This window comes from Anabrus simplex, chromosome 1 (genome assembly GCF_040414725.1).
Source record: "Anabrus simplex isolate iqAnaSimp1 chromosome 1, ASM4041472v1, whole genome shotgun sequence".
NCBI classification, from domain to species: domain Eukaryota; kingdom Metazoa; phylum Arthropoda; class Insecta; order Orthoptera; family Tettigoniidae; genus Anabrus; species Anabrus simplex.
In genome coordinates this window covers 288774855-288801419 of record NC_090265.1, presented here as the reverse complement: position 1 = coordinate 288801419, position 26565 = coordinate 288774855, and the positions used below count along the sequence as shown (strand labels likewise).

The 26565-nt window shown below is 35.9% G+C and overlaps 1 protein-coding gene across 2 annotated transcripts in view; it reads right to left on the bottom strand.

The window, feature by feature from the left end:
- Positions 1 to 221: 221 nt before the first annotated feature.
- Cdc2rk (cyclin-dependent kinase 10) overlaps positions 222 to 26565 on the bottom strand; it is a 214981-nt gene continuing 188637 nt past the window's right edge. For both annotated transcript variants that reach the window (XM_067142389.2, XM_067142388.2), the window contains exons 7-8: positions 23718 to 23869; positions 222 to 438 (exon numbers count right to left, since the gene is read on the bottom strand). In XM_067142389.2, coding sequence (XP_066998490.1) covers positions 403 to 438; positions 23718 to 23869 — 188 coding nt within the window. In that variant the 3' untranslated portion in view covers positions 222 to 402. The remainder of the gene's footprint in view (positions 439 to 23717; positions 23870 to 26565) is intronic.

Here is a 26565-nt window from a genome sequence, read left to right as displayed (position 1 = left end):
AAGGTGAAAGTTGTGGGATGAAACAACAGTATTTTTCATCCCCAAACAAACAACAATAGTGATGTAAATTCATTGATTTGGCAAGCTGCAGCTCTTATACAATATCAAATCTGATTTTCTGTACACCTTGGAAAAAGTAATTGAAATAGGAATATTACAGGAATGAAGGAGCGGAGTGGGGGTTAAACATGCACACAAATTCAAAATAAGCAATAAATTCCTTTTTCTTATTATAATTTTTGTAAAGATTTATTTTGAAAATCCCTTTGAAGAAAGGAACTACTCGTTTAGTATTCATAAAATATTCAAGGTCTATATTGTAATCAACAAATGAGAAAATGCAGTTTTTCATTTGGCATCATTTACTTCATCCAGGAGATGTTTGGAGTTCATAAAGGATTCTCATTCAATTCTACGTTTCTTGACTAGTGACCCCAACTGTAACACATGGAAAATATTTCAATGAATTCCACATTAAGCACACACATTTCTTTATTATCAAATGTACAGAATGAATGTAGAACAGAGAAATTGAAAGCCATTTAGTACATAATCTGCATCTGTAGACTTGAATTAGTACAGTAAAACCCAGCGTAGGGATAGATTTTTTAAAGAACAGATTTATAACTCTAGAAGAATAATGTATTTTTCATTTCTATTTAAGGAGACCGCTCTAGCTGAACACCCTTGAACTGCCATTTGTTTTACTTTTTAATCCTATTTTTAAAGACCAGATTTGTATACAAATGAATTGAAATTTACTGTGTATGGTCTCTAAATTAAATCTATAAATGCTGCTGACTGTTCATACTGTACATACTACCCACTGATCCTGCAGGAATGTGGCTGAGGAAATTTTCAGGAGAGATAACAAAAGAAGAAAAGGTGAAGGTGTAGAGTGACAGACCTTAAGCATTGCAAAGTTACTAAGGACTTAGTTAATACAGATTCTTAATTCCCATAGGGAATATTTGTACTGAGTGAGTATTTTTATAATTCCAATATACTTGGTCCATTATTGGAAATTATTAATTTTCCATTTAACGTATTCTTCGTTTCACCCAAGTGTGGCAATTTGGGTTTATCAGTTATTATTATTATTATTATTATTAACAAATACATTCCAAATGGGAAATATCCCGGTGGCAATGGTCACTTACCGTAATGTAATAATAAATTAAAGTTAGCATAATTACCCAACAACAAAAACAAACAAACAAACAAACAAACAAACAAACAAACAAACAAACAAACAAACAAACAAACAAACAACAAGAGTATAAAAAGCAAATATATGAAAAGAAAATATTACAAGAATTACTAATAGTTTAACATTTTAAATCCAGCATCATCATATACAAATTCTCACACAACTTAAGTACTTCCAGTACTTAACACTACAAGCGATAAGAAAGTCAAGTTAAAAACATACTACCCAACAACTACAGCAACTTGAGTACAAAAGCAATACCATGGAAAAAAATATTACAAGAAATACTACTAGTTTAACATTCTAAATCCATAGCTGCCAACTTTTAGATATCAAAAATAGGAAGATTTTTTAATTCTTGGATTTCACCACATATATTGCGCCACGGTCTAAGTGAAAAAGGACAGGATAAAAGGCATACATAACTACAGTTACAATGTGAATTGACCATTCAATTTAAAATCTTAAACTAAAAGCAGAATAAAAATGGTTACAAGAAAATGTACCTAATCACTCATTTATGACACATACATACGAATAATAATAATAATAATAATAATAATAATAATAATAATAATAATAATAATACAGTCGAACCTCAATATCTCGATCCTCCATTACTCGAATTTTCAGTATCTCGAAGTAACATAAATTTTCCGACCATTTGTACTATTCTTCACGTGTATTTCTCTATTACTCGAAATTCGGTTACATGAATTTCTCGAAGGAAATATTTCCTCCTTTGAAGCAAAAGATACTCTGCAACTCGAATTTCCAGCAACATTAACTGTGCAATACGGCATTTGTGGTATGTGAGGAACAGTTAACAACAAGTAAAGAAAGGGTTACAGAGAAGCTGGGAACTAATATGAAGCGAACCGAAAAACTTGAACTTCCAGTGATCGGAAAATCGGCAAAGCCTCGCTGTTTCTCGGGTGTCAATTAATTACCGGTCAGGTACGAAAGCAAGCCCAGAAGTCGCGGATGACAAGCTCGATTTACGAAACTCGGCTGCGTAGTATTGACAAGAAATTTCAACGTGAAAGGAGGAAAGGTTAACCGCAACAAACAGAAGCGATATTGAGGTTCGACAGAAGCGATTTTTTTCCAAACGTGTCAACGGAGCTACGTTTCTTGTTTCACTACTGTATCCTGTCTTCCAAAAAGTTACCGTACTATAATAAGTGTAATAATTAAAGCGATGTCGTAAAATGATGTATTCAGTGAAAGCCCATATATAATTATGATTCAATTATGTGCGTATGTGCTATATATACACGCTCAAAAAAGGTATTCTTTATATCATGAAATTTCGATAACACGAAATAAAATTTATCTCCCGAGCTGATTCGAGATATCAAAGTTCCACTGTATTTATATCACACCGACACACGCAACAAAACGCATAATATTTTCCTGTATTAGACCGTAAAATGAATGGAAATTTAATTTTATATGTATCTCTGAATACTTGGAGATAACATTTGTTATGTTTCTTGGCCATAACGCGAAGAGAAAATACCAGAAACTGTCATCGACACAATTCCCTGAAATACATTCAACTCATTAAAATTATGAAGTAAGAATAAACAAAAATGCACTGAAATACGCGAAACTACCACATACAAAACAGATCGGTATGTCTCATACATTATTAACATACGACTTTGACATAAGGAAGAGCACAGAACAGCTAGAAAAAATACGTGGCCTACAACTCCAACGAAATTACGCACGGAAATGATGTTAACAGTGCGCGAACCACACAATAAGAAACTCATTCTTTCGTCCCCAATAACTGAGTCGCTAGTGCGCGCTAGCCTCTCTTGCTTGAAGGACCATTGACGTCCCGAATCCCCAGCCGTAAAGCACACGTGCTGCTGTAGCGAGCAGGAAACACGATACACGAAGGCTTGAACATGAGGTTGCGTAAATTACACAAGCATATAAGAATTTATCCTAGGGGAAGAGTATTGACTGTACTCGAGGTTGTATCGGTCAAAAATAGGAAGGATTAAAAATAAATCGGAAAATCGGAAGACGAGTTAAAAAACGGAAAGTTTCCGGGTAAATCGGGTTGGCACGTACGTTCTAATAAATGAACGAGTTCTCACAAAACATGTAACAGCGAAGTCGTCGACTTCACTATACTTAGGTCTGATGATATCTATCAGTTCTTTCATCACTCACTCTTGGACACTTCCTTAGACCATTTTCGTGGAACCTTTGAAAATCTTTTCCTAGTTCGCAAACAGTGTCGAACCACTGGGGAGATGGATTTATTATGCCTCCTCTAGATAAAGCTGAGATCCAGTCAGAGCTCCTAATACTAATGCATTTTCCAGTTATTCCTCCGTAGATGAAGCTAATGATTATTCCTTTTTTCGTAACTTGGAATGCAATATACCCCGCCAACATTTTTAAGTCCTTATTTTCATTATGTAAACAATCTTCGAGATTGTGCTGCTCAGTAAACCGATCTATTAACGAGTCAATTATAAAATTAAAGTCTTCATGCTCAAATTTTCAAGTTAGTTTCGACTGATTCTATGGTGTCATTCGTAACAGCAAAGTCTATTTGGTAGAGGACATGACTTCTTCAGTTATTCAAGTAATTTACTACATTACACAACTATTTAGAAAAGTGCAAGCTTATATGTTTATATACTTCTAAAATTAGTGATTGTTCTAGAAATTTCTGGACACTTCTATTAAATAACAGAAACTTTTATAATGTCCTACAAGGCTCTAGAGAGTTTTACAAACATCCAGAATACTCTATAGAGTTCCAAGAAGTTTGAGGTGTTTAAAAAAAAGGTTTGACAAGGTGCAAGAAAGTAACAGAGATGTATCTTATATATGTATATAGTGACAGTTTCGTTATGTCTGATAGTGCTTTGGACAGACAGAGTGTTTTGTTTTTACTTTCTCATAGTTATTTGGTCTCTGTCGGGAGATTCTAGACTTGTGTTGGCGCATCAATAAGTAAAAATCCAGTTTGGAAAAAGAAAAGAAATCTTGCGATCAAAGTTACGAGAGTGCTGAAAGCCTATGTCAAGTCCAGCAAGCGAATTGAGTGGTAAATAAATACTACAATTATGAGGCAAGAAGAAGTTCATTCTAGAGATAATAAATCATAGTGCATTTTGTTATCATCGATACTTGTATTAAAAAGGCACTCTATATATGAAGTGAATTTAGCACAATATTAAACAGAACATGAACTGTACTACGACTTCTGGTGTGCGTGTGAGTGGTGAGCGCCATGGATTGACAAGTTCATTCTCCTGCCAGCTGTGACTCACTCACTTGCTCGAGGGGTCAGTCTCTAGCATTTCTACCTTGCAGCAACAGCGCGTAATATTGTGACCTGGTATACTGGTCATTCTCAGATCCATGCATTACATTGCCGCTTATAGATGTCAACATTATTGAAGCTGCTAAAGTACGTATTTGCCTGTGGTATAGGAAAGAACCCACAACTAGACAACTTTATTAATATTTTCTGTACAAGTTTCAGCCACATTATTCTAAGAGGACCTTGCCGACCGATTCAAACATGAGGACATTAACCATTGCCGAGTGTAACTTCAACTTCACCACGAGAGTTTAAACCATGAGACCGCCGCCAACCACATCAAGATGAGAGTATACCTACCGTGATCACAACATTGAGGGCAATAGGTCATCGTCCAAAATGAAGGCGTCGAAAAGAGCTAAGTCGACATAAATTTCATATTAATTATCTGTTCAGTAGTTGGATAGTTGATTTCATTGTAATGGTCAAATGGTCTTATAAGATAGTGTAATCCTGTAGTTGTCACGTTCTTATTTGTAGTTGTTTCTGTACAGTCTTTGTGTATTTCTACTTGTCACATGTAATTTACGATGATTTTTGGTGATTATCCACGAAATTTTAAATAATTTCAGTTATTCATGTGTGGTGAATAATCAAGTCGAAATTTTGGTGAATATCAATTTATCAGTTTAGTGTAGGCTTGACTTGAGGTGAAAAGCGTTCAGCTCTTCACATAGTTATTTCGCTTCTGAGTCATCGTGTACAATAAATTCTCGGTTCCAGATGATATGCCTTTAGAATTTTATGTGCGGTTTATGGACATTACGAAGTCATGAGATTCGGGTGATAGAATTGATTACACTCTTTTAAACTTTACGTCTACTGGAGTTCGATATTGGGAGAAACTAAAATTTCTGATAAGACATAGTGTTAGAGGATTCTGTATGCGAAGGATATTTTACATGACATTAAATACGAGTTTCGTGACATCCTGGGCGGATCGCGAATGTATTCAGATATTTCAATGGGGCTGATATTGAAGAGGCCATGATTGGTAAATTGTTAGTAGTGTCTTTGTGACATAAATGTTACATTTTATGATAGACGTATGGGAGAGGCATTCGATATGAGATTTACGTCTTGATAATTGGGAAATAGTGATGCACTTAAGACTAGATGATTGTGGAGATATTTAGAGATCCTCAAATGACGTTAAAATGTTCTTGAAATACGTGTGAGTGTATTTTATCGTATATTCGATTCTTTCATGTTCAGTATCATTTTATTTCGGGAGTTATCCGAATCTGTCATTACTTATGTTCTTTGAGATTGTTCTCCAACCTTCGATGACTTTCTTATCGCGATAATATGTCTAAGTTAGAAGCGGCTAATGTTCTTCCTTAAATCAGGTGACATGGAATTGTGTTAGTCGAGCGTTTGATTCGTGTGTTGATATGACTGTGTAAATATTGTAGATTAATGTAGATATTCTGTAGAATTAGAACTTTGGTTTTGGGAGACTGTGATTTTTTATTGCAGCAACTGTACCAGTCATTTCTTACGTGTTATTTAAGAGATAGTCAATGTTGGACCGCACCCCTCCTTTACCGATAATATATGACATAATATAATACCCACATCGGGAGATTCGAGGCGAGGACCGCGACTAGGAAAGGCCAAGACACAGCCCTGAACTGCAAACGTCCCTCATTAACAATGCACAACAGGGATGAAACGAACTACTAGCAATAAAATTCAAATGAGGGTTTATTAATATATAAAAAGATTTCAAAGAAAAAGAAAATGAAGCCAACAATAGAAAGAATAAAAAGGATACTTGTGTTCATTTGGTTCAGTCGAAGTAGTAACATAACTGCGTGAACACAGCATTTCTTAAACACCAAAATTAATATTTAATTTACGACGTGCTCACCGTCTCAATTATAATTTCACCACATAATTAGCTAATCTGAAAACAATCCACACGGATTTGTTTGGTCGTTCTTTCCACGAGATTAATAACATTGTTTTACATACGCGTCCATCAAACTCCATCATCATCTCGACAACAATAGCTATAGAAAGATAAGATCCCCCAAGCATCCCGGAGAAGAAACACAGAGCAGATATAATAAAGGAATGCAGGTATCGATGTGGCCGAGCGAGAAAACATCACTGGACCACAGAACAATAGTCAAATTCAAAGAGAATCATAGGCATGCCCATAACCCGAATTTAAGTAAACAAACATGGCGGCCTCGTGGGCAAGCAAACGGTCAAAACAGAGACCAAGGCAAAATAATTAACACCGTACCGAAAAACAAACACAAAGTACGGAAACAAGGTCAAAAGGAAAAATTAAACTGACCGATACGTCATCTCTTTACTCTCCACACTCACGAACACACACACAAACATTCAGACATTGCCGGTACCGGCCAACAATGCGAGCAGTAGCTCCATTCAATAAGTTGGAAACAAACTCATGTAGTATGACTCTCATGGTCACAAACAAAGGTGTCACATATGTCAGAGTAACGTGCACGACGCAAATATTTCATCAGCAGGATAATAGGGACCTATCGGTCACGCATAAGTCCACCAGCTTACGCACTCCGTACGACACGAATGGATCTCCGCGTCGACACGCAGGGCATACATTCATTTGATGGCAAATTACATTAGAATGCAGTGCGCATAAATAGAATTGATCAGAGACCCAGTTACCAACATCTCACAATCACAATAACATCAACAAACACGCGGTCCATTCACGCCGCAGAGCACGAAAATGCACATCAGTCAGCTCTGAATAAAAGCACAAGAAAACCACGAGATAATCACAGGAGCAATATAAATACAAGCATCACCATACCTGCAATATCAGCCGTCAAATTATATAGAGGGATGGCAGTATAGGCTGAGTTTAAATTGACTAAATGCCCATCTCTAGCTCAGAAAAGCCACTCCGATCAACGTGGAGTCCATTTTATAGTCCTCTCTCATAACCACAACAAACATTCGAGTCAAAGAGATATAGCTACAGACTCGCCGGAAAGAATGACCCTCCGTGTTCACAACTGAGGGTGCTGCCCTCTGTAGTACAACGTTGGAAATATTTAAGCCAATCAAGCTAAAGCTGATACAAGCTCTTAGCAATACGGGAAACATCGCTTTTTACGAACATGCTATATTAGCATGTCTCAATGTTGTTTCAAATTTCAGTGATGCAGATCATTCTGTTTTGTTATGAGAGCTGAGATTATTCTTTAATTTATGATAGACCATTTGAATTGATATTTCACAACTTGAGTTTACATTTTTCAATTTAATTGGACTAGAAGTGATGATAGTCATGAACAGACATTTATTTCTTTTGCGTTGATTCAGTTCTAGAACGAATTATCACACCAATTATGTTCATTAATTTTAAAATTAGTCAATATCTCAGCAAAGTGAATTTTGATACGGTATGATTTACTTGAGATTTTCTAGATTTGGTCGAGGAAACCCAGATCCTTCACAATTAAATTAAATCAAATCAAATTGTTAACTTAATTCACAAGAAGCAAATATATTGTATTGATTGATTTGTTAGGGTAAATGGGCAAAATTTAAGTGTACCATCCCATCATGATTTGTATTTTCTTTTGTACTTCAGGAGTAAGGGTTAATTTTTATATTAGTGATAATTTTCCATAATCACAGAAAGCAAGGATGATACATATTTTATTTTATAAACCATGCCATTATTTAATCTTATTCAGTTATTTTTTTTCTTATATGCCAATCTTTACGGAGCACACCTGAGGTGTCTCAATGTTCTAGGACTGATGTTCTAACGGGTGCATTTAATGGCTTTCGCAACGTGAGGCCAGACTTAGTTCAATTTGACTATTTGGCTTTATTAGGCATAAATTTGGCACGATTGTAGATATTTTAAGATTTTGCATATTTCTGATGTCATCTTATTTAGTTAGAAAAATTTGACCGATATTCACGGTATAGAAAAGAGAAAGATCTGGTTAGTTACATAATTGGTGTTATAATAATGATGGTGTGATCGCGGAAGGTAGGCTCGAAATCTTGACATCTGTTGGCATAGGTCATTGTGTATAATATACATCTGACATCTATTGGTATTGTGTATAACAGCCCAATTCAAATCAGAAATTTCTAAAGAATAATTATTTCTTATCGAAAAAGTCTATTTTTTGCTATTTGCTTCACGTTGCACCGACACAGATATGTCTTATGGCGATGATGGGATAGGAAAGGTCTAGGAATGGGAAGGAAGCGGCCCTCGCCTTAATTAAGGTACAGCCCCAGCATTTGCCTTGTGTGATAATGGGAAACCACATAAAACCATCTTCAGGGCTGCCGATAGTGGGGTTCGAACCCACTATCTCCCGATTACTGGATGCTGGCCGCACTTAAGTGACTGCAGCTATCGAGCTCGGGGAAAAAGTCTATTAAAAGCACTATTGAGCTAATTGAAAAAACTGAACAACTTTGAAATTCAGCCACACCATTCTTTACATTCTTGTGATATTGTCAATATGTACCCTAGCATTAATACCAAAAAATTATTTCCCATTATTGAAAGAAAGATGAATACAAACAGTCACCTGAGTAAATTTGAGATTCTTGATTTCATGACTGTCTTAAAATTGGCAGTCAATAACAATTTTTTCACATTTGACAATACAATATGCCAACAAGATGGCTTGGCAATGGGATCACCAACTTTGGGGATCTTAGCAGAGATATACTTAGATTTTTTGGAAAACACTTTTCTTCTTCTTCTTCTTCTTTTATGACCACATAGGATCACTTTAGGCAGTCCGTCGTTCAGGTCTCTTTGAAGGGATTGTTCGGGCTTTGCGGTCCTCCCAGTACTTCTTCAGACGCTCCGATCTTCGTGCCCTTTCCTCAGTTGAAAATGTGCGTGTTGTTGGTTTGTTTTGTGTAAGGGTAAAGCGGAGGTTTGTATTCTTGAGTTTTGTATTCAATTTTATCTTATTTTTGGTGTCTTCTGTTGTAAGGCCTATTTCCTTCAGATCCTCTCTTACTTCTCTGATCCATTTACATCCTGTTGTGGTATTTTTTGAGACGAGATTGTGTTGTACTAGTTGTTTCAGAAGTCTCGAGTCCTGCATCCTCATGATATGTCCAAAGAATCCCAGTCTCCTCTTACGCATAGTATCTGTAATGGGTTCTAGCTCTTTGTACACGACTTTGTTAGGTATTAACCACCACTGTCCATCTTTCTGATATTTTTTGTTGATACAGGTTCTTCCAATCCTCCTTTCAATTTTCTGAAGTCTGTCAGTCTTTGATTGTTTATTCAGGTAAAAGAGTGTTTCTGCTGCATATGTAGCTTCCGGTTTTATAACTGTGTTGTAGTGTTTTATTTTTGTATTTATTGATAGACATTTCTTTTTGTAGATATCCCATGTTAATTTTTGTGCTTTAGCTAATCTATTTGTTCTTACTTGGATTGAGATTTTTTCATTTAAGTTATGTGTTATTACTTCTCCAAGATATTTAAACTGAGTTACTATTTTGATTTTATTACCATTTATGGTGACTTCTTTTAACTGTGTTGGTTTTTGGGGCATAATTTCTGTTTTTTCAAATGATATTTTGAGGCCAATTTTATTTGCAATGTTTTGAAGTTCTGATATCTGGGTTTTTGCTTCTTTTATGTCCACTGCTAGTAATGCTAAATCGTCAGCAAAACCCAGGCAATTTGTTTTGATTTTTTGGCCAATCTTTATTTTGGGGGGACATTTTCTAAACCATTCCCTCATTACCATTTCTAGAGCACAGTTAAATAATAGTGGTGAGAGCCCATCTCCCTGCCGTAGTCCAGTTTTAATTTCAAATGTCTCTGATGTTTCACCCCTAAACTTCACTTTTGACTTGGTATTGGTGAGAGTCAATTTTATCATGTTTATTAATTTGGGGTGTAGTCCAAGGTGTCTTAAAATTTTAAACAGAGATTCTCTATGGATGCAATCATAAGCTTTCTTGAAATCTACAAATGTTATCACCATATCTCTGTTTCTTCTCCTGTTATAGTCCATTATCAACTTAAGACTCATGATCTGATCAGGACAGCTCCTCCAGGGTCTGAAACCTCCTTGATATTCTCCTAGTTCTTTCTCAAGTTGTAAACTTATCCTATTAAGGATGATTATTGAAAATATTTTGTATGTTATGTCTAGGAGCGAGATTCCCCTGTAGTTATTAGGGTCGGTTTTGTCCCCTTTTTTGTGCAGAGGATGAATGAGGGCTGTTGTCCAGTGTTCTGGTAGTTCTTCTTTAATCCAGATAGAGACAAGTTGTTGATGGAGGGCAACTTTTGCTGAGGTTCCTGCATATTTCCAGATTTCCGCAAAGGTCTGATCTTCTCCTGGCGCTTTGTAGTTTTTTAATTTATTCAGAGCTTGGTAGACTTCCTTTATTGTGGGGGGATTGATGTTTTCTGGTGATGTTTTTATCGGGGTGTTGGTGTCCAAATAAAGGAGTTCTGTAGGTTCCTCACAATTTAAAAGCTTGTTGAAATGTTTAGCCAGAATTTCTGCATTGTCTTTATTGTTATGGGCCAGCTTACCATCTTCATCCTTCATCAGTAGGGTGGGGGTTCATATTTTTGGAGCTGCTTTCTGAAGGTTTTGTAGTAGTCCCTTGATTTAGTTTTACTGAACTGTTCTTCAATTAACTGCAGGGTGTCCTTATGATGTTGTCTTTTTATTCTTCTTAAGACTTGGGTAGTTTCTTTTCTCTGTTTTACTAGCTTTTGATAGGATATTTCTGTCTTTTGGGACTGATGTAATAGCCATGCCTGATGTCTTTTCTCCACTGTTTCATCACATTCACTGTTCCACCATTGGTGTTTTTTACGTGGTTTAATTGGAGCTAGGTCTTCTGCAATTTGTTTAAGGTTGTGTACTAAGTCTTCAAGTTTGTCTGTGATTTTTATTTTTTCAGTTGCTTTCTGGTAATTTTTGTTGTTGATTAGCTGGGTAGGATCTGTTTTTCTTTTAGTTTTAAGGGCTTGCTTTTGTTGTCTCCTCTACGTAGTGATCTGAACCTGTGTCTATTCCTCGGAGGACTTTGACGTTATAGATCTCTTTGTGGTGGTATTTGTCCATGCAGACGTGGTCCAGTTGCCATTCTCCTTTAGTGTAGTCAGGGTGTTTCCATGTTTTGAGTTTTTGAGGTTTCCTCTTAAAACATGTAGATTTTGAGATTAAATTATGGTTTCTACACAGGTCAACTAGTCTCTCTCCATTTTTATTTGTTTTCTTGTGTGCTGGCCATTTTCCGATGATGTCACGGTATTTTCTTTCTCTGCCTAGTTGAGCGTTGAAGTCGCCTATTAATAATTTTATATGGTGTTTGGGGATGTTATCTATGGTCTGGTCCAACAACGATAATTTCAAGAATATATTCTTTTGGACAAGATATGTGGAAGACAGATTGGTAATTCCAGATGATAGGATTATTAATGCATCCTCTACTCTAAATAATCTCAACAAGATTGATCCTCATATTAAATTCACCCTTGAAACTGAATACAACAGATCAATCAATTTTCTAGATATAACAATTAGCAGACTACCTTAGTCTTTACCTTATAAGATTTTACAGGAAACCCACACAAAAAGCTACTACCATAAGACAAGATTCCTCACACCCACAATCACATAAATGTACCACTTACAACAGTATGGTTCACCGCGCTTTCAAAATAAATTTATCAAAAGATAATTTAAATAAAGAACTTAATGTCGTATGTTCCATCGCTGAATTTAGTGGTTACAGCAGACTTTTTATTGAACGAATAATCAATAAATTTAAACACCGAACAAATACAACGCTATTAAATGGCAATCCTAAACCAGCAGCTTACTCTACCTTCGCTTTCAATGAAGGCGTCTACTGGATTGCCAATAACTTCAAAAAACATAATTCCAAAATTTCCTTTCTAACTAACAATAGAAACATGGAAGTGATTTATAACTCCAATCGTTAAACAGAACTAATATATTTTCAAGATCTGGCATATACTGTTTTAAATGCAATACCTGTGATTCTTCTTACATTGGGCAAACAGGACGCAGCTTCAAAATGAGATATTCAGAACACGTTAACACGATAAAATACAAAAAATTTCAGCAATAGGGCGACACATGCAGGATGAAAAACATCATTTCACTATGTTAGACCAAGACATTGAAATTATCAGTACCCTAAACAAAGGCCCTCTTTTTGATATCACTGAAAATTGTTTAATACACCTTGATCAATATTTTAATCCTAACCAAAACCTTAATGATTTGTCTGAAAAACCGAACATCCTTTTTGACTTCCTTACCTTAGTTTTCAAAAGCTTCAAGTTGACAAGTAGGCGATTGATCTTCCATGTTATACACAACACTTTCTCGCGCTACTTGCCCCTACCACAACATACCCCTGATCCACCTTAAACTACTCCCTCCTCCTATCCCCTACCTATGTTCAATTTCTGTTCTTACTTCCTCTTATACTTCATGGCAAGCTAAACAAGGTGAACCTCATAGTATTACTTATCTTACCATTTTTTCACTGTTTTTCTTTCTCATTTCTAACTTATTTTCTTTTTCTTTAGATCTTACAAAATCCATGTTAGTACTGATAGGTTCATATTCTACAATATATTATAGGAGTCTTTATATATATCACTATCCACCTTTATAAGTACCAAAAACAAAATAATGTTATTCGTTACCTAGCAACAAGTTTATTCCTTGCCTAACAACAATTGTAAATTATGCTGCATCCTTTTTTAACCTAAAGATCTACAGCAAGAGTGCTCAAGAACTTCACACTGCTTATGATCTCTACAAAAATTATTTTCATTGAAAAGTGCTACATGAACTTTAATTATTAAATTCTTCAAGAAAGTGTCATAAGTGTTAAAGTTAGCCTTTAATGTCTTTTGTGTGTTGACTTCTTGCCATGTTTTTTCTATCGGCTGATGATAACATAGATATGTGTTGAAACTGGTCCCAAACCATATTAAACATGTTGTGACATTAATTTGTGCAACAGAGTATTATTGTATTGAATAGGTGGAACATCTATCTTTTTAACATTTTAGTTTATATTATGGCAAAAGAAACATTTTTGTTGGAAGATCTAACTTTAAGCCACTTGTTACCAAAGACATCTGCAGTGAAGACTGCTCTGCGGAACAGATGGGAGAAGGAAGATCAAATATCGGAAAACTTCTATACAACAGAAGCAGTGATGACTACCAAATGGAGACAAGCAAACCAGAAATTACGACATCTGATGACCAGGATGGCAGTGCACGGGTTTTATACCAAATTGTGCATAAATAAGAAGTATCACATCCCCAGCAGTGATTGTGTGTGCAAACTTTGTAATGAACGCTGTGAACGTTACCACATTCTAAAATTGATTATTTTCACCATGTTTGTTATTCCTGTCCGTATTGACTTATATTCAAATTTCTATAAAATACTTTCCCGCCTTGTCAATACTTTACATATTTTATTATACTTAATTCCTGTACATGTTTCGAGAGCCAATACTCTCTTCCTCAGCGGTGCCAAACATTTATTTGATTCAGACTAGTGTAATAATATTTCATTCGTGAATAAATTTGGTAACCATTTGAGACTGAAGACTAGCAAGGTCATTACGTAACCGGCAGTATAATAGCAGCTCGCCCGTAAGGTCATTGACAGAAAGCGAGTACATATTGTTTGGTTCAGACCAGTGTTATGCCATTTTAATTTGTGGAAAATTTAGGTGAAACTGAAGAATTACCTAAGAATCCCTGCACCTAAATTTCTCCTCTGTTACCGCTTTCTTATATCCAAAACTGATACCAGCATAATTCACTTGGTATTCACATATTTGTACTCATCCCGCCATCCTCAGTTATAATCCTATTTTCTATTAATTTCAACTTTCTCAACTGTATTACTTTCTTCCTTAATTACTCCGTATGTATGCGAGTGCTAATCCCGAAAGCTGGATAATCATTTCTTTGAGGAAATACAACTTCCAAGCTATGCAAATGTTTAACTCTTGGCCCTGGAAAATATCGGAATATGGATGCAATTTTAATGACGGTGCACACCTTCCTTTCGGAATAATTGGTGGCTAAACCGTAAGTCGTATCACAAAAGATCGCGTTTCAATTTGGAGAGATCTACAAATTTGGGCCTACGTCTTTTTGTTGTATCTCTATCCCTTATTCGTTAAATAGTACTGCATTTCTCGAGTTCAAGTTAATTTTGTACTTTTTACACGTATATGTTATCGTTTGGTACACTTATAGGAAAGATGCTATCACGACATTGAGCATGCACATTGACATGACCAGTGGCCATATGTTCGCAAAATTTTATGATTCTAGGGTCACATGAATATTTAAAAAAATAAAGTAGAATGTGGAAACTGTACCAAATTTTACCCCAATCAATGACTAACTGAATCTAACACATAAATAAAGGAGATACGAGAAAATGTCATAGGACCAACCATTTAGAACACTGAACGAGTCGTCTGATGTTGAAGTCCGTTTGTAGGTACAATTTAATATAGTCTTACTCACTGCCTTTACAGTAATTTATGGAGAAATCCATATGCAATGTAGAATACCGTAGCGAAGCACAGGTACATTTGCTAGTAATTTCAGTAATTCATGTGTGGTGAATTAAGTCGAAATTTTGGTGATTATCAATTTATCATTTAAGTGTAGGCTTGACTTAACGTGAAAAGTGTTCAGCTCTTCACATAGTTATATCGTTTTTGAGTTATCATGTAAAGTAAACTCTTGATTCCAGATGATATGCCTTTAGAATTTTACATGCGGTTTATGTCGGAGAATTTACGAAGTCATGAGATTCGGGTAGTAGAATTGATTCCACTCTTTTGAATCAAACTTTACGTCTACTGGAGTTCGATATCGGGAGAAACGAACACAATTCCATGTCAGCTGATTTAAGCAAGAACACTAACCTCTTCTAACTTAGACATATTATCTCGATAATCTCGATATCGAAGGTTGGAGAACAATCTCGAAGAACATAAGTAATGACAGGTTCGGATAACTCCCGAAAGAAAATGATACTGTATTCTGTATGCGAAGGATGTTTTACGTGACGATAAATATGAGTTTCGTGACATCCTGGGCGTATCACGAATGTGTTCAGATATTTCAATGGGCCTGATATTGAAGAGGCCATGATTGGTAAATTGTTAGTATAGTACCTTCGCGATATAAATATGTTACATTTTATGATAGGTGTATCGGAGAGGCATTTGATATGAGATTTTCGTCTTGATAATTGGGAAATAGTCACACACTCAAGAATAAATGATTGTGGAGATATTTAGAGATCCCCAAATGATATTAAAATGTTCTTAAACTAGTATGAGTGTATTTTATCGTATATTCGATTCTTTCGTGTCCAGTATAATTTTCTTTCGGGAGTTATCCAAACTTGTCATTACTTATGTTCTTCGAGATTGTTCTCCAACCTTCAATGACTTTCATATCGAGATAAGATGTCTAAGTTAGAAGAGCTAATGTTCTTCCTTAAATCAGCTGATGTGGAATTGTGTTAGTCGAGCGTTTGATTCACGTGTTGATATGACTGTGTAAATATTGTCGATTAATGTAGATATTCTGTAGAATTAGTACTTAGGTTTTGGGAAACTGTGATTTTTTATTTCAGCAATTGTTCTAGTCATTTCTTATGTCTTATTTAAGAGATAGTCAACGTCGTTTTACATTTCAGCCTTGCAGATCATTCTGTTTTGTTACGAGAGCTGAGATTTTTCTTTAATTCATGATAGACCATTTGAATTGATATTTCACAACTTGAGTTTTATTTTTCGATTTAATTGGACTAAAAGTGATGACAGTCATGAACAGATATTTATTTCTTTTGCATCGATTCAGTTCTAGAACTATTATCACACCAATTATGTTCATTAATTTAAAATTTAGTCAATATCTCAGCAAAGTGAATTTTGATACGGTATGATTTTCTTACGGATTTTCTTGGTGTTTTCCAGATCTGGCCGAGGAAACCCAGATCATTCACAATTAAATTAAATCAAATTGTTAACTTAAATCGCAAGAAGCAAATATATTGTATTGTTTGATTTGTCAGGGTAAATAGGGCATAATTTAAGGTTACCATCTCATTTTGACTTTTTTTTTTGTACTTAAAGAGCAAGAGTTAATTTTTACATTAGTGATCATTTTTCATAATCACAGATAGCAAGGATGACAAATATTTTATTTAATAAACCATGCCATTATTTAAGCTTATTCAGTTAATTTTTTTCTTATATGCCAATTCTTACTGAGCACCCCTGAGGTGTTCTACGACTGATGTTCTAACGGGTGCAATATATATATACAGTAAAATGTCATTATAATGAATGCCGATTTAACAAAATGTTCAGAATAGCAAAATTATTTTTAGGCCCCTTCCCTTTTCCCTATTTAAACTCTTCAGTGGCACGCCTGAAAAATTCTTGGGTGGCGCGGGCTTGCCCATAACATCACCGCCCGAGAACTTCTCGTTTAGCTGCAGTGTTCATTTTGCAATCACCCAATAATTTCTAGGGTATTGTAATCTCTTTGGAAAATGTTTTCCAGCATTCTCAACAGATGGCAGGAGGTTTTCCAGCTGTGTTCATGAAGTCTCTGGCCTAAATATGCCTCATCTTCTTTACTTTACATATACAATCTCTGACCTGCTGACGAGGTAAACAGAAATGGCGAGCGCGAAACGGAAGAGATGTTTGAAGACAAAATAAGGAACTACATCGAAGATGAATCTCTAAGTGACATTAGTATATCTGATAATAGTGATAATGATTCTATTGATTCTTCGGATGATGACCTTCTTAATATTTCTAGTGAAAGTGAAAAAGATATTACGTCAGAAGCTAAGGTGATGGTAGGAAATGTTGAACATACATTCGTGTGGAAAAAGTGTAAGCCAGAGGATAGTGGGCAACCTAATATAATTCCATTTAAGGAAAATCCTGTTGTTAGGGTTGGATCATTACCAGAGGTGAGTGCGATTGGCTGTTTTGAACTAATTCTAACGGATGACGTTGTAAATGTGATTGTGACCGAAACAAATTCATATGCTAAAAGTGCACTGAAAAACTTGTAAATAAATCTCCGCAGGCAAGGGCACAGTTATGAAATTCGGCAGTTTACTGCATTAGTGGTGTTGATGGGAATAATACAAAAGTCTGAAATATAAATATATTGGTCAAAGGACAGTAATCTCAAAACACCAATATTTTAGGAAATCATGCCACAGGCCTACTGTAGAAGTGTAAACAGAGTGTAAAGTAAGTTTTTATTAACCTTGAATAATATGTGAATATGTTCCCTTAATAATTGTTCCTCATTCCTTGCTTCCTAAAAATAAATAATTTCCTCCAAAAAACCCCTCACCTTTCTGGCACAGGAGGTCTGCCTGAACCCGCCACTGAAGGGGTTAATGTGTGTTGAAATATTTAATTGTAACAAATTTCAAACTTTCAGTACAACGAATTAAAAAGTACCTTTTTGCTTATATTTAAAATATTTTTCCTTCAAAATATAACTGAAATTCATCCTGTTTTAATCACCGGGTATTTCGCACAACATATCTCTATACGTCTTGCTATTTGCTTTACGTCGCACCGACACAGATATGTCTTACGGCGACAATGGGATAGGAAAGGCCTAGGAAGTGGAAGGAAGCGACCGTGGCCTTAATTAAGGTACAGCCCCGACATTTGCCTGGTGTGAAAATGGGAAACCACGGAAAACCATCTTCAGGGCTGCCGACAGTGGGGCTCGAACCCACGATCTCCCGATTACTGGATACTGGCCGCAACTAAGCGACTGCAGCTATCGAGCTCGGTTATATGTCTTGGCTAATACCAGGTGGCACACTCTATACAACATGTCACGAGCGCCGATTCGCAACACGTCCTTCCGTGGGAAATTATGGGACGAGCGCATCGAACGAGGTTCGATCCGTGACCTCCCAGTCAGAAATCCCTAATAATCATGAGTAATTTAAGTGTAACATATAAAGAGAAGATAAATAAAAAACAGTTGAAGTGAGTGATTAAGAGTAAATAAAATATCAGTGTAGTGAATAAGTGCAGAATTACAATTATAATTAAAAGCATTTCTTAAAGCTAGTCTCAACTTGGAACATACAGTGAGCCAGGTAGTGAAGCAAACATGTGCAATCAGAATATTTGTCAGAGAAAGAAGTAAACAGACTAGGTCATAGTTAGAGGCTCAAATTAGGTGGACCAGGAAAAGCAAGACTGTTAGTCACATAGCAAGGTGCCCTGTAAAAATAAGAACGCACATTGTAGTGCAATCATTCCTTCTAGAAGGAACCTATGGAAGGTCACCAGTCACCTGTAGATGCATGAGATGAGTGGGACCACACTTGAAGTAACCAATAGGAAGCTAACACATCAGTGATGTGAGGGAACATAGTAGTAGGGGATGACGTGTTCTAGAAACTCAGAGAAGTCATAAAGGGGAGTGACAAGGGAGACTCTTGGTCATTATGTTGGTCATTCTTGGTCGTCATTCTGGTGGTGATACTGATCGGGCATTCTGGTCAGGCAGTTATTCTGTTAACTTGGAAAGGAGCATTCTCTCGGGAAGGGACAGTCACTAGGTCACTTGGCAGAGAACAGACTCTGTAGAATAAAGTCAGTGAAGATAGCAGTATATGGAGTTAGTCAGATCAGGCAGTAGTTGAGCCTGCCATCAGTTAGTGAAGAAAGCAGTATAAGAAGTTATTCAAATTAGGCAGCAATTAAGACTGTTAAGCAGTAGAACTGGTTAGTAGTGTCCCACAGGGTAAAGTACAGAGCCAGTACATAGAGAACTCGCTGAGTGTTCGAAGGAGACAGGAGCTTCAGTTTGTGTGTTCACCTAAGAGTTCTATGTTCGAGTCCTGAAACCGCCAGGGAGGATTCTAAGGAATCCTACAACGAGGATTCAAGAAAGAAGCAAGAAGAGAGAAGCTTCAAAACCCGAGATAAGTATCAACTAGTTAAGAGACCTTAAAGACTGAAGGGAATTAATATGTGTTGTATAGTGAAATGTAGAATTGTGTGTATTACCAAAGAAGTCAAAGACTAATAAACTAATTATTTACAAGTAATATTGAGAGAAGAATAATTACAGGTATGCTGTAGTATTATTGAAAAGGGTATACTTGACATTCTATTTAAAATAAATTAGAGAAAGAATTTTATGGTGTCAGAAAGTGTTTTATATCAAGGTCAATCTGATAATTGACCCCAGTGCCCAGCCTGTCCATTTCCTAGAATACGACAAACACACAGGCAAAACTACCCGATTACAAATCAGGGGATGGTAAGCAAACACATTACAATTCTGATGAGCGGGTTGCCTACCCAAGAGCAGGTGAAGATTATTTTATTCATTTTTGGTGTACCAGTACTGAACATCATTATGTAGGATTAATTTCTTATAAATAAAACGCAAATTAAAGCCAATTTTCTATTAATAAAAATATCTTCAAATATTGGGGTGCGCAGATTGGATTACAGTATTCGCATTTAGAGGATACGGTTCAGGTAGCCATTTTCCATACAATGTACGCAATTGGTCGAGCTGGATATCGATTTCAAAGTAACCAATACGTAAGAAGTAACGCTATTGGCTGGGTAGGAATGCCACATTTCCAATCAACCAATGAATGTTACGGTTTCGCATCTCTACACTCAGAACTGCATTTCATTTATTCACGTCTCATGACGCATTCATTGTTTATCTTTCATTCGTGAAACAAGTATTAGTGTGCCAGTTCACTCTTTCGCCAATATGGATCAAAAGAAGCAAAAGCAGTTTTCTTTAAAAGAAAAATGTAACATACTTCGGGAAGTGGAGAAAGGAGAAATGACATCAGCCCTTCAAGGTCGTGAAATTCCTTTCTAATGAAGACAAAATGAAAATCTGTCAGAAAGTGGACTGGGCATCCGCATCTTGAAGCATGCAGAGGTCGCCAATGTTGAACTAGCACCTTCAAGTTTCGACTCGATCACGTAAGATTGTCTTAAGTTTTGATCGAATCAAAATGGCGGCGAAAATCATTGTTGCCCGTCACACATGGTCAAGTGCAACCTCCAATTCATTGTCAAAGAGTGTGACCAGAGAATAATATTTAATAACCCCCTGCTCCGAAATAAAAGGCTTCTAGTAACATTTGTTTTAGAAAGAGTGTGATCTGCAATAATACTTTAATATTTTTATTGGTCCCCGTGCACATGTTTTCATATTTGTAGCTTGGTGTTTTTCACAACTTTCAGTGCACTTGTGTTATTTTATGACCCCCAGCAGAAAAGGTTTTCATATTTGTTCTCTCATGTTTTTCACACCTTTTAATAATACTTTCCTCTCATCTTTAGATATAGTATATATACAGGGTGATCCACAATTATATCCCTATTTTTATTTCACTATTATCCTGTCATTAACAATGTTCCATGGTTGCATTCAATTCTATTAAGTACTATGGTCCTTGCCATTTCATATTTCAACGCAGGCACCAGCATTAGCAGTACACCGTTGCAGTCGGGGCCCAACGTTCCTGACAGACCATTTCAACATGTTGTTTGCTACCCGTGTACACTCTTCCCTAATGACTGCTTCCAAAGTGTCCAAGTCATGCGTTTTCTGGCATACACCTTCTCTTTCAAATACCCCCAGAGGAAAAATTCGAATGGGGTCAAGTCTGGACTTCTCAGTGGCCACTCAACATTTCCATGACGTCCAATAACGCGGCCCGGAAAAGCATTGTCAAGCCATTCTTGTGAAATCGATGCAAAATGGGGAGGTGCCCCATCATGCATAAAGTGCACATTGTCCACTTAGTCCCAAGTTGAAACAATGGGATAAACAAACGTTTGTAGCAAGATACAAGGGTCTGTCAGGAACACTGGGCCCCAACTGCAACAGTGTGCTGCTAATGCTGGTGCCTACGTTGAAATATTAAATAGCAAGGACCATAGTATATAATAGAATTAAAAGAAACCATGTAACATTGTTAATGACAGAATAATAGTGAAATAAAAATAGGGATATAATTGTGGATCACCCTGTAGTTTACACTGTACCCGCGGTTGTACGGCATAAAGTCCTCTCATGTCGGAAAAAGTCATATTTAGTGTTTCTATATCCCTGTTGCATAGTTTTTATTAGTATATTCAGTAGTACGTTTTCTTGCTTAACAGTTCTTTTATGTTGTCCCCTGTAGAAACGTCTTAACGAGGTTTTACTGTATATCATAATTGTCATAAAAGAATACTAAAACTACACTATTCATAATTCATAAAATAAACGCATTCATAAGTTCAATAGTAAAATTTAGAAATAGTCCAACCTATACGATATACAAAATAATATCCGCATCCGCACTTCCTTCATCCGCACCCTAATCTGCGAATGGTTATCTGCATCCGCAAAATGGTTATCTGCAGATATTGTAAATATTTAACAACAATATATTACACCCAAGGTATTGAAATGGGTAGATCTGTTAACATAATACAATAGGCCTGTCACCTGGCACCAGAACCCGTACAGTCACAGGTTATGAGGGATTTTCTCTTGCGACAACTACCGACGCATTAACCTTTGTTTTTTCCTTTCATTAATTGCGGGCAGGAGCCAGTTAGGCTTAGTTCATATTTATGGCTTCATGGTCTCAACGCTCTTTATATATCAGTATTCTTCCATACCAATGTCAAGGGTCACATAACCACAAGCAAAAACAACAGTATACCTGAGTAAAAATCAACAAACGTCATTATTTAGAAATTACCAGCAAAATTATTCGCAATGCCATACAGTTTGTATCCGCCAAGACACTAATTTTGCGGATATCCGCAGATAAATCCACGGATATTAGCATCCGTTCAGAGCTCTACCTATATGACAGCAAAGTTTATACAGATTTTTTTTTTTAAAGAAACATTTTATATTGACTTCGACAGCAGTACTCAACAACATAATTGAATTTTGCAACAGAACAAAAGATTTTGAATTAGAGGAAAGTAATATTAAAAAACATGTATTCCAACATACCGATTTCTAAAACAATAGATATTATAAGTGATGGGAATCCGTGTGATGATGAGGAGGAAGAGGAAGATGTGCTTCAAAGTGTTCAACAGAGTTTGACTCTTGTGCAGGCAACAAACATGGCACGTAGTCTTAAGGATTTTCTTCTGTCACGAAGTGATGTGCCAGAATCTATGTTAAATTCAAGTGCAGTGGTTGCTGACTACCTTGAATATTCGTTTGTGTCTGGGAGTGTTCAGAAAAAATCACAGACTTTTTCAAAATATAAAGTCGGGGACATAATGTACCGGTACAAGGTATAATTTGAGATGCTGAAAACTTCTTGCAAGTACCTGTACTTTATATCATTACTTCATGTATATACAGTATATGTATCCTAATTTTCCTCTCATTTAATAAATATAGTATTAAGGTTTTTTTATGTGTAAATTCATGTTGAAATAACATAGATTCTTCAACAGGTTTAGCAATGAGTGATGTCTTAAGAATTGATTTATTTCAGTATAACAAAATTTCACTATAAAAAATTAAATTCTGAGGTCCGCAAAATTTTGTTATACTGGTATTTTACTGTATGTGATTTTAGAGATTTCAAGTTGTGGGTGACTTTTTTAAAAAGCTAAAGAGAATTAAGGCCTTTTTCATTACTTTTGAGAAAAAGTTCATCATTTCATAACATAGGAAATAAATTTTCCTACAAAAAAATAAAAAAGTCATAACCCTAACATAGGTACTCACCACGACTTGATAAGTTTCAAGTTTATTGCAAGTATAATGTGGTTGTGAAAACAATGCTAGTTTTGATTCTGGTGATATGACTAAGAGGGGCAGCTTTGACTCAGCCAAAATATGAATGAATAAAATCTACTTCTTCTGTTCTATGTACTGATTTTTACGGACTGAGTCAAATTAAAGTTATATTTTCTTCAGTACACACTTTGCTGTGAATATGCTAGACTTAGCTGAGAACTAATGAAGGGATAAAACAGGTTAATAATACTTCTTGATAACAAACAAACCAGATCTGAAATTGCTGGCAGATGCAGAGTATGATCACCCGATGCACTTCCAGATGCTTCCTGACCAACAGTCTGACCTTGAGTGCTTGTTGGTTTGGTTGCCTTCAAATTTCGGTGCTGTGGAAATGTTGGCATCAATTTTGGGTCACAAGCTGAAAACACAACAGAAAATGTTTGAGCTGAAGAGTTTGAAATAGAAAACAAAAGACATATTTAAGAGCATTTCAACAATCAATACACATTAATTTACCCCCCAAGGGAGGTGGGGTGGGGGGAGAAAAAGAAAATAAAAGCAGGAATTGTATGCATTTTTTAAAAAAAATTGTTTCATGTCGCACCAATACAGATGGGTCTTATGGTGATAATGGAATTGTATTGTATTGAATAGGTGGCAAAATAATAAATATTTTCTTGTACACATTATATTAAAGGGACACTAACCTAAACATCCATATGTAAGGGTATGACATCAATAAATATTTTCTTGTATACATTATAGGCCTATGATACTTTCAACAGGACCAAAAATGATTTTCATTACTTGTAATAGTGTCCCTTTGTCATATTCCTTCTATTAACTGTAGCATGTCCTGGGTTAGGAGCCAGGGATGGTGCTGAACAATCCCGGGCAGACCTCATATCGAGAACGGTGGAGTGGACAACATAAGTCATGTGTTTGCGCCAACCTTTCCAACAGGTAAACGGTCTCGACCATATTGGTTGTGGTACCAATGTAAGGGTCGCTGTTTCAACCCTTGGCAATCATGCGTTCAACCGTTATTGTGTCCCGACCGATGAGAATTCAGAAGTTAGTAGTTCATCTGGGATTTAACATGTATGACTAAATTCGAAAGATTGGAAATTTAAAAAAAAAAACTGCAATTAAATCATGATGTGATCGTTCGAACACGATCAGAATCGTATAAATTGTGGATGAATAATAATAATCATCATCATCATCATGAAATTAAAATAATAAATAATGATGACTACAGGTTAAGATAATGATCACCAGTGACTATAATAATAATAATAATAATAATAATAATAATAATAATAATAATAATAATAATAATAAATATGGCTTTATTAGGATGATGATGTTGATGGTGACTAGGGAAGTCAACTGGCAAAATTATGTAATGAATATCAAGATGGTGTAAATAGGAGGCTAGGAACTGTAATGAGGGCAATTAATGTGAATTAAATTATTTATTCAGAAATAATAGTAGTACATTTCAAAGTCTGTAAAAGGGTTGCTTATACAAAATATATAATTATATATATTTGTTTTTGTTCCAGAAGTAATTTTGAATAAAATACTCCTTAAGCATTTGCAAAGGAAACAGTTCCAGTTCCATTGTAACGATAAGGGGAAGAATTTACGGTGAAAATAATCTTTTTAAAAAGGACTGTTCTAAAAAGGCTATTTCATGCAAGATGATAAATTGTAATGCATACCTTCCAACTTTTAGAAATAAAAAATAGGAAGATTTTTAATTCTTGGATTTCATCACCATGATCTTGGAGAAAAAAGGTCAGGATAAAAGACATACATATCTAGAGTTAACAGTGCAAATTGACCATTCAATTTAAAAACTTAAACTAAGGAAACATAAAAAGGGTTACAAGAAAATGTACCTAATCATTTTCATTTATGACACATACAAATTATATTTATGTCACACCGACACACACAACAAAATTTATAGGTATCTCTGAACACTCGGAAATAACGTTTGTTATATTTTTTTGGCTGTAACGAGAAGAGAAAATACCAGAAACTGTCACCAACACAACTTCCTGAAATACATTGAACTCATTAAAATTATGCACTGAAATACGTGAAACTACCACATACAAAACAATTCAATATATCCCATACATCATTAATATACGACTTTGACACGGGGAGGAGCATAGAAACGCAAGAAAAAATACGTAGCCTACAACACCAACAAAACTATGCACAGAAACGATGTTCACACGTGCGAACCACACAATAACTGACTCAGTCTTTCGTTTTGATTAACTTGAGTCGCTAGCACGCACTTGCAGGACGATTGCCGTCCCGAATCCCCAGCTGTATAAACCACACACACTGCTGTGGTGAGCGAACATGATACACGAAGCCGACAGACGAAACACTAGCGAAATAAAGCATCAAATAAATACGCTCAAAAATTAGGTTGCGTAATTTACACGAGCACATAAGAATTTATCCTTTATTCTAGGGGAAAAGTATTGACCGTACTGGAGGTTATAAAACCAAACCCCATGGCGCAACCGCCCTGGCCATGGCCTACCAAGTGACCGCTGCTCAGCCCGAAGGCCTGCAGATTACGAGGTGTCGTGTGGTCAGCACAGGGATCCTCTCAGCCGTTATTTTTGGCTTTCTAGACTGGGGCCGCCATCTCACCGTCAATTGTAATCACGTAGGCTGAGTGGACCTCTAACGAGCCCTCAGTTGCAGGTAAAAGTCCCTGACCTGGCCGTGAATCGAACCCGGAGACTCCGGGTAGTAATAATAATAATGTGTTTTATTTATTTATTCTGGCAAAGTTAGGGATGTACTCCCTTTCATACACTTAACCAGTCTTAACCTAGAACACTTAATAATAACTACTGATGACCATAATATAATATGATAAATTTAACAATAATCACAGTAATAGTATTAATAAAAGTAACCACACTTAAAAAAAATCATATCATCTATATAATACCCATCGTATGTAGAGTACATTAAAAATATATGAATAATGAGTACTATAACTACTACTTAAGAGAAAGTTTCGAAAATGTATACATTTCTACAGTACATCAAAATATCACCTTCAACTGAGAG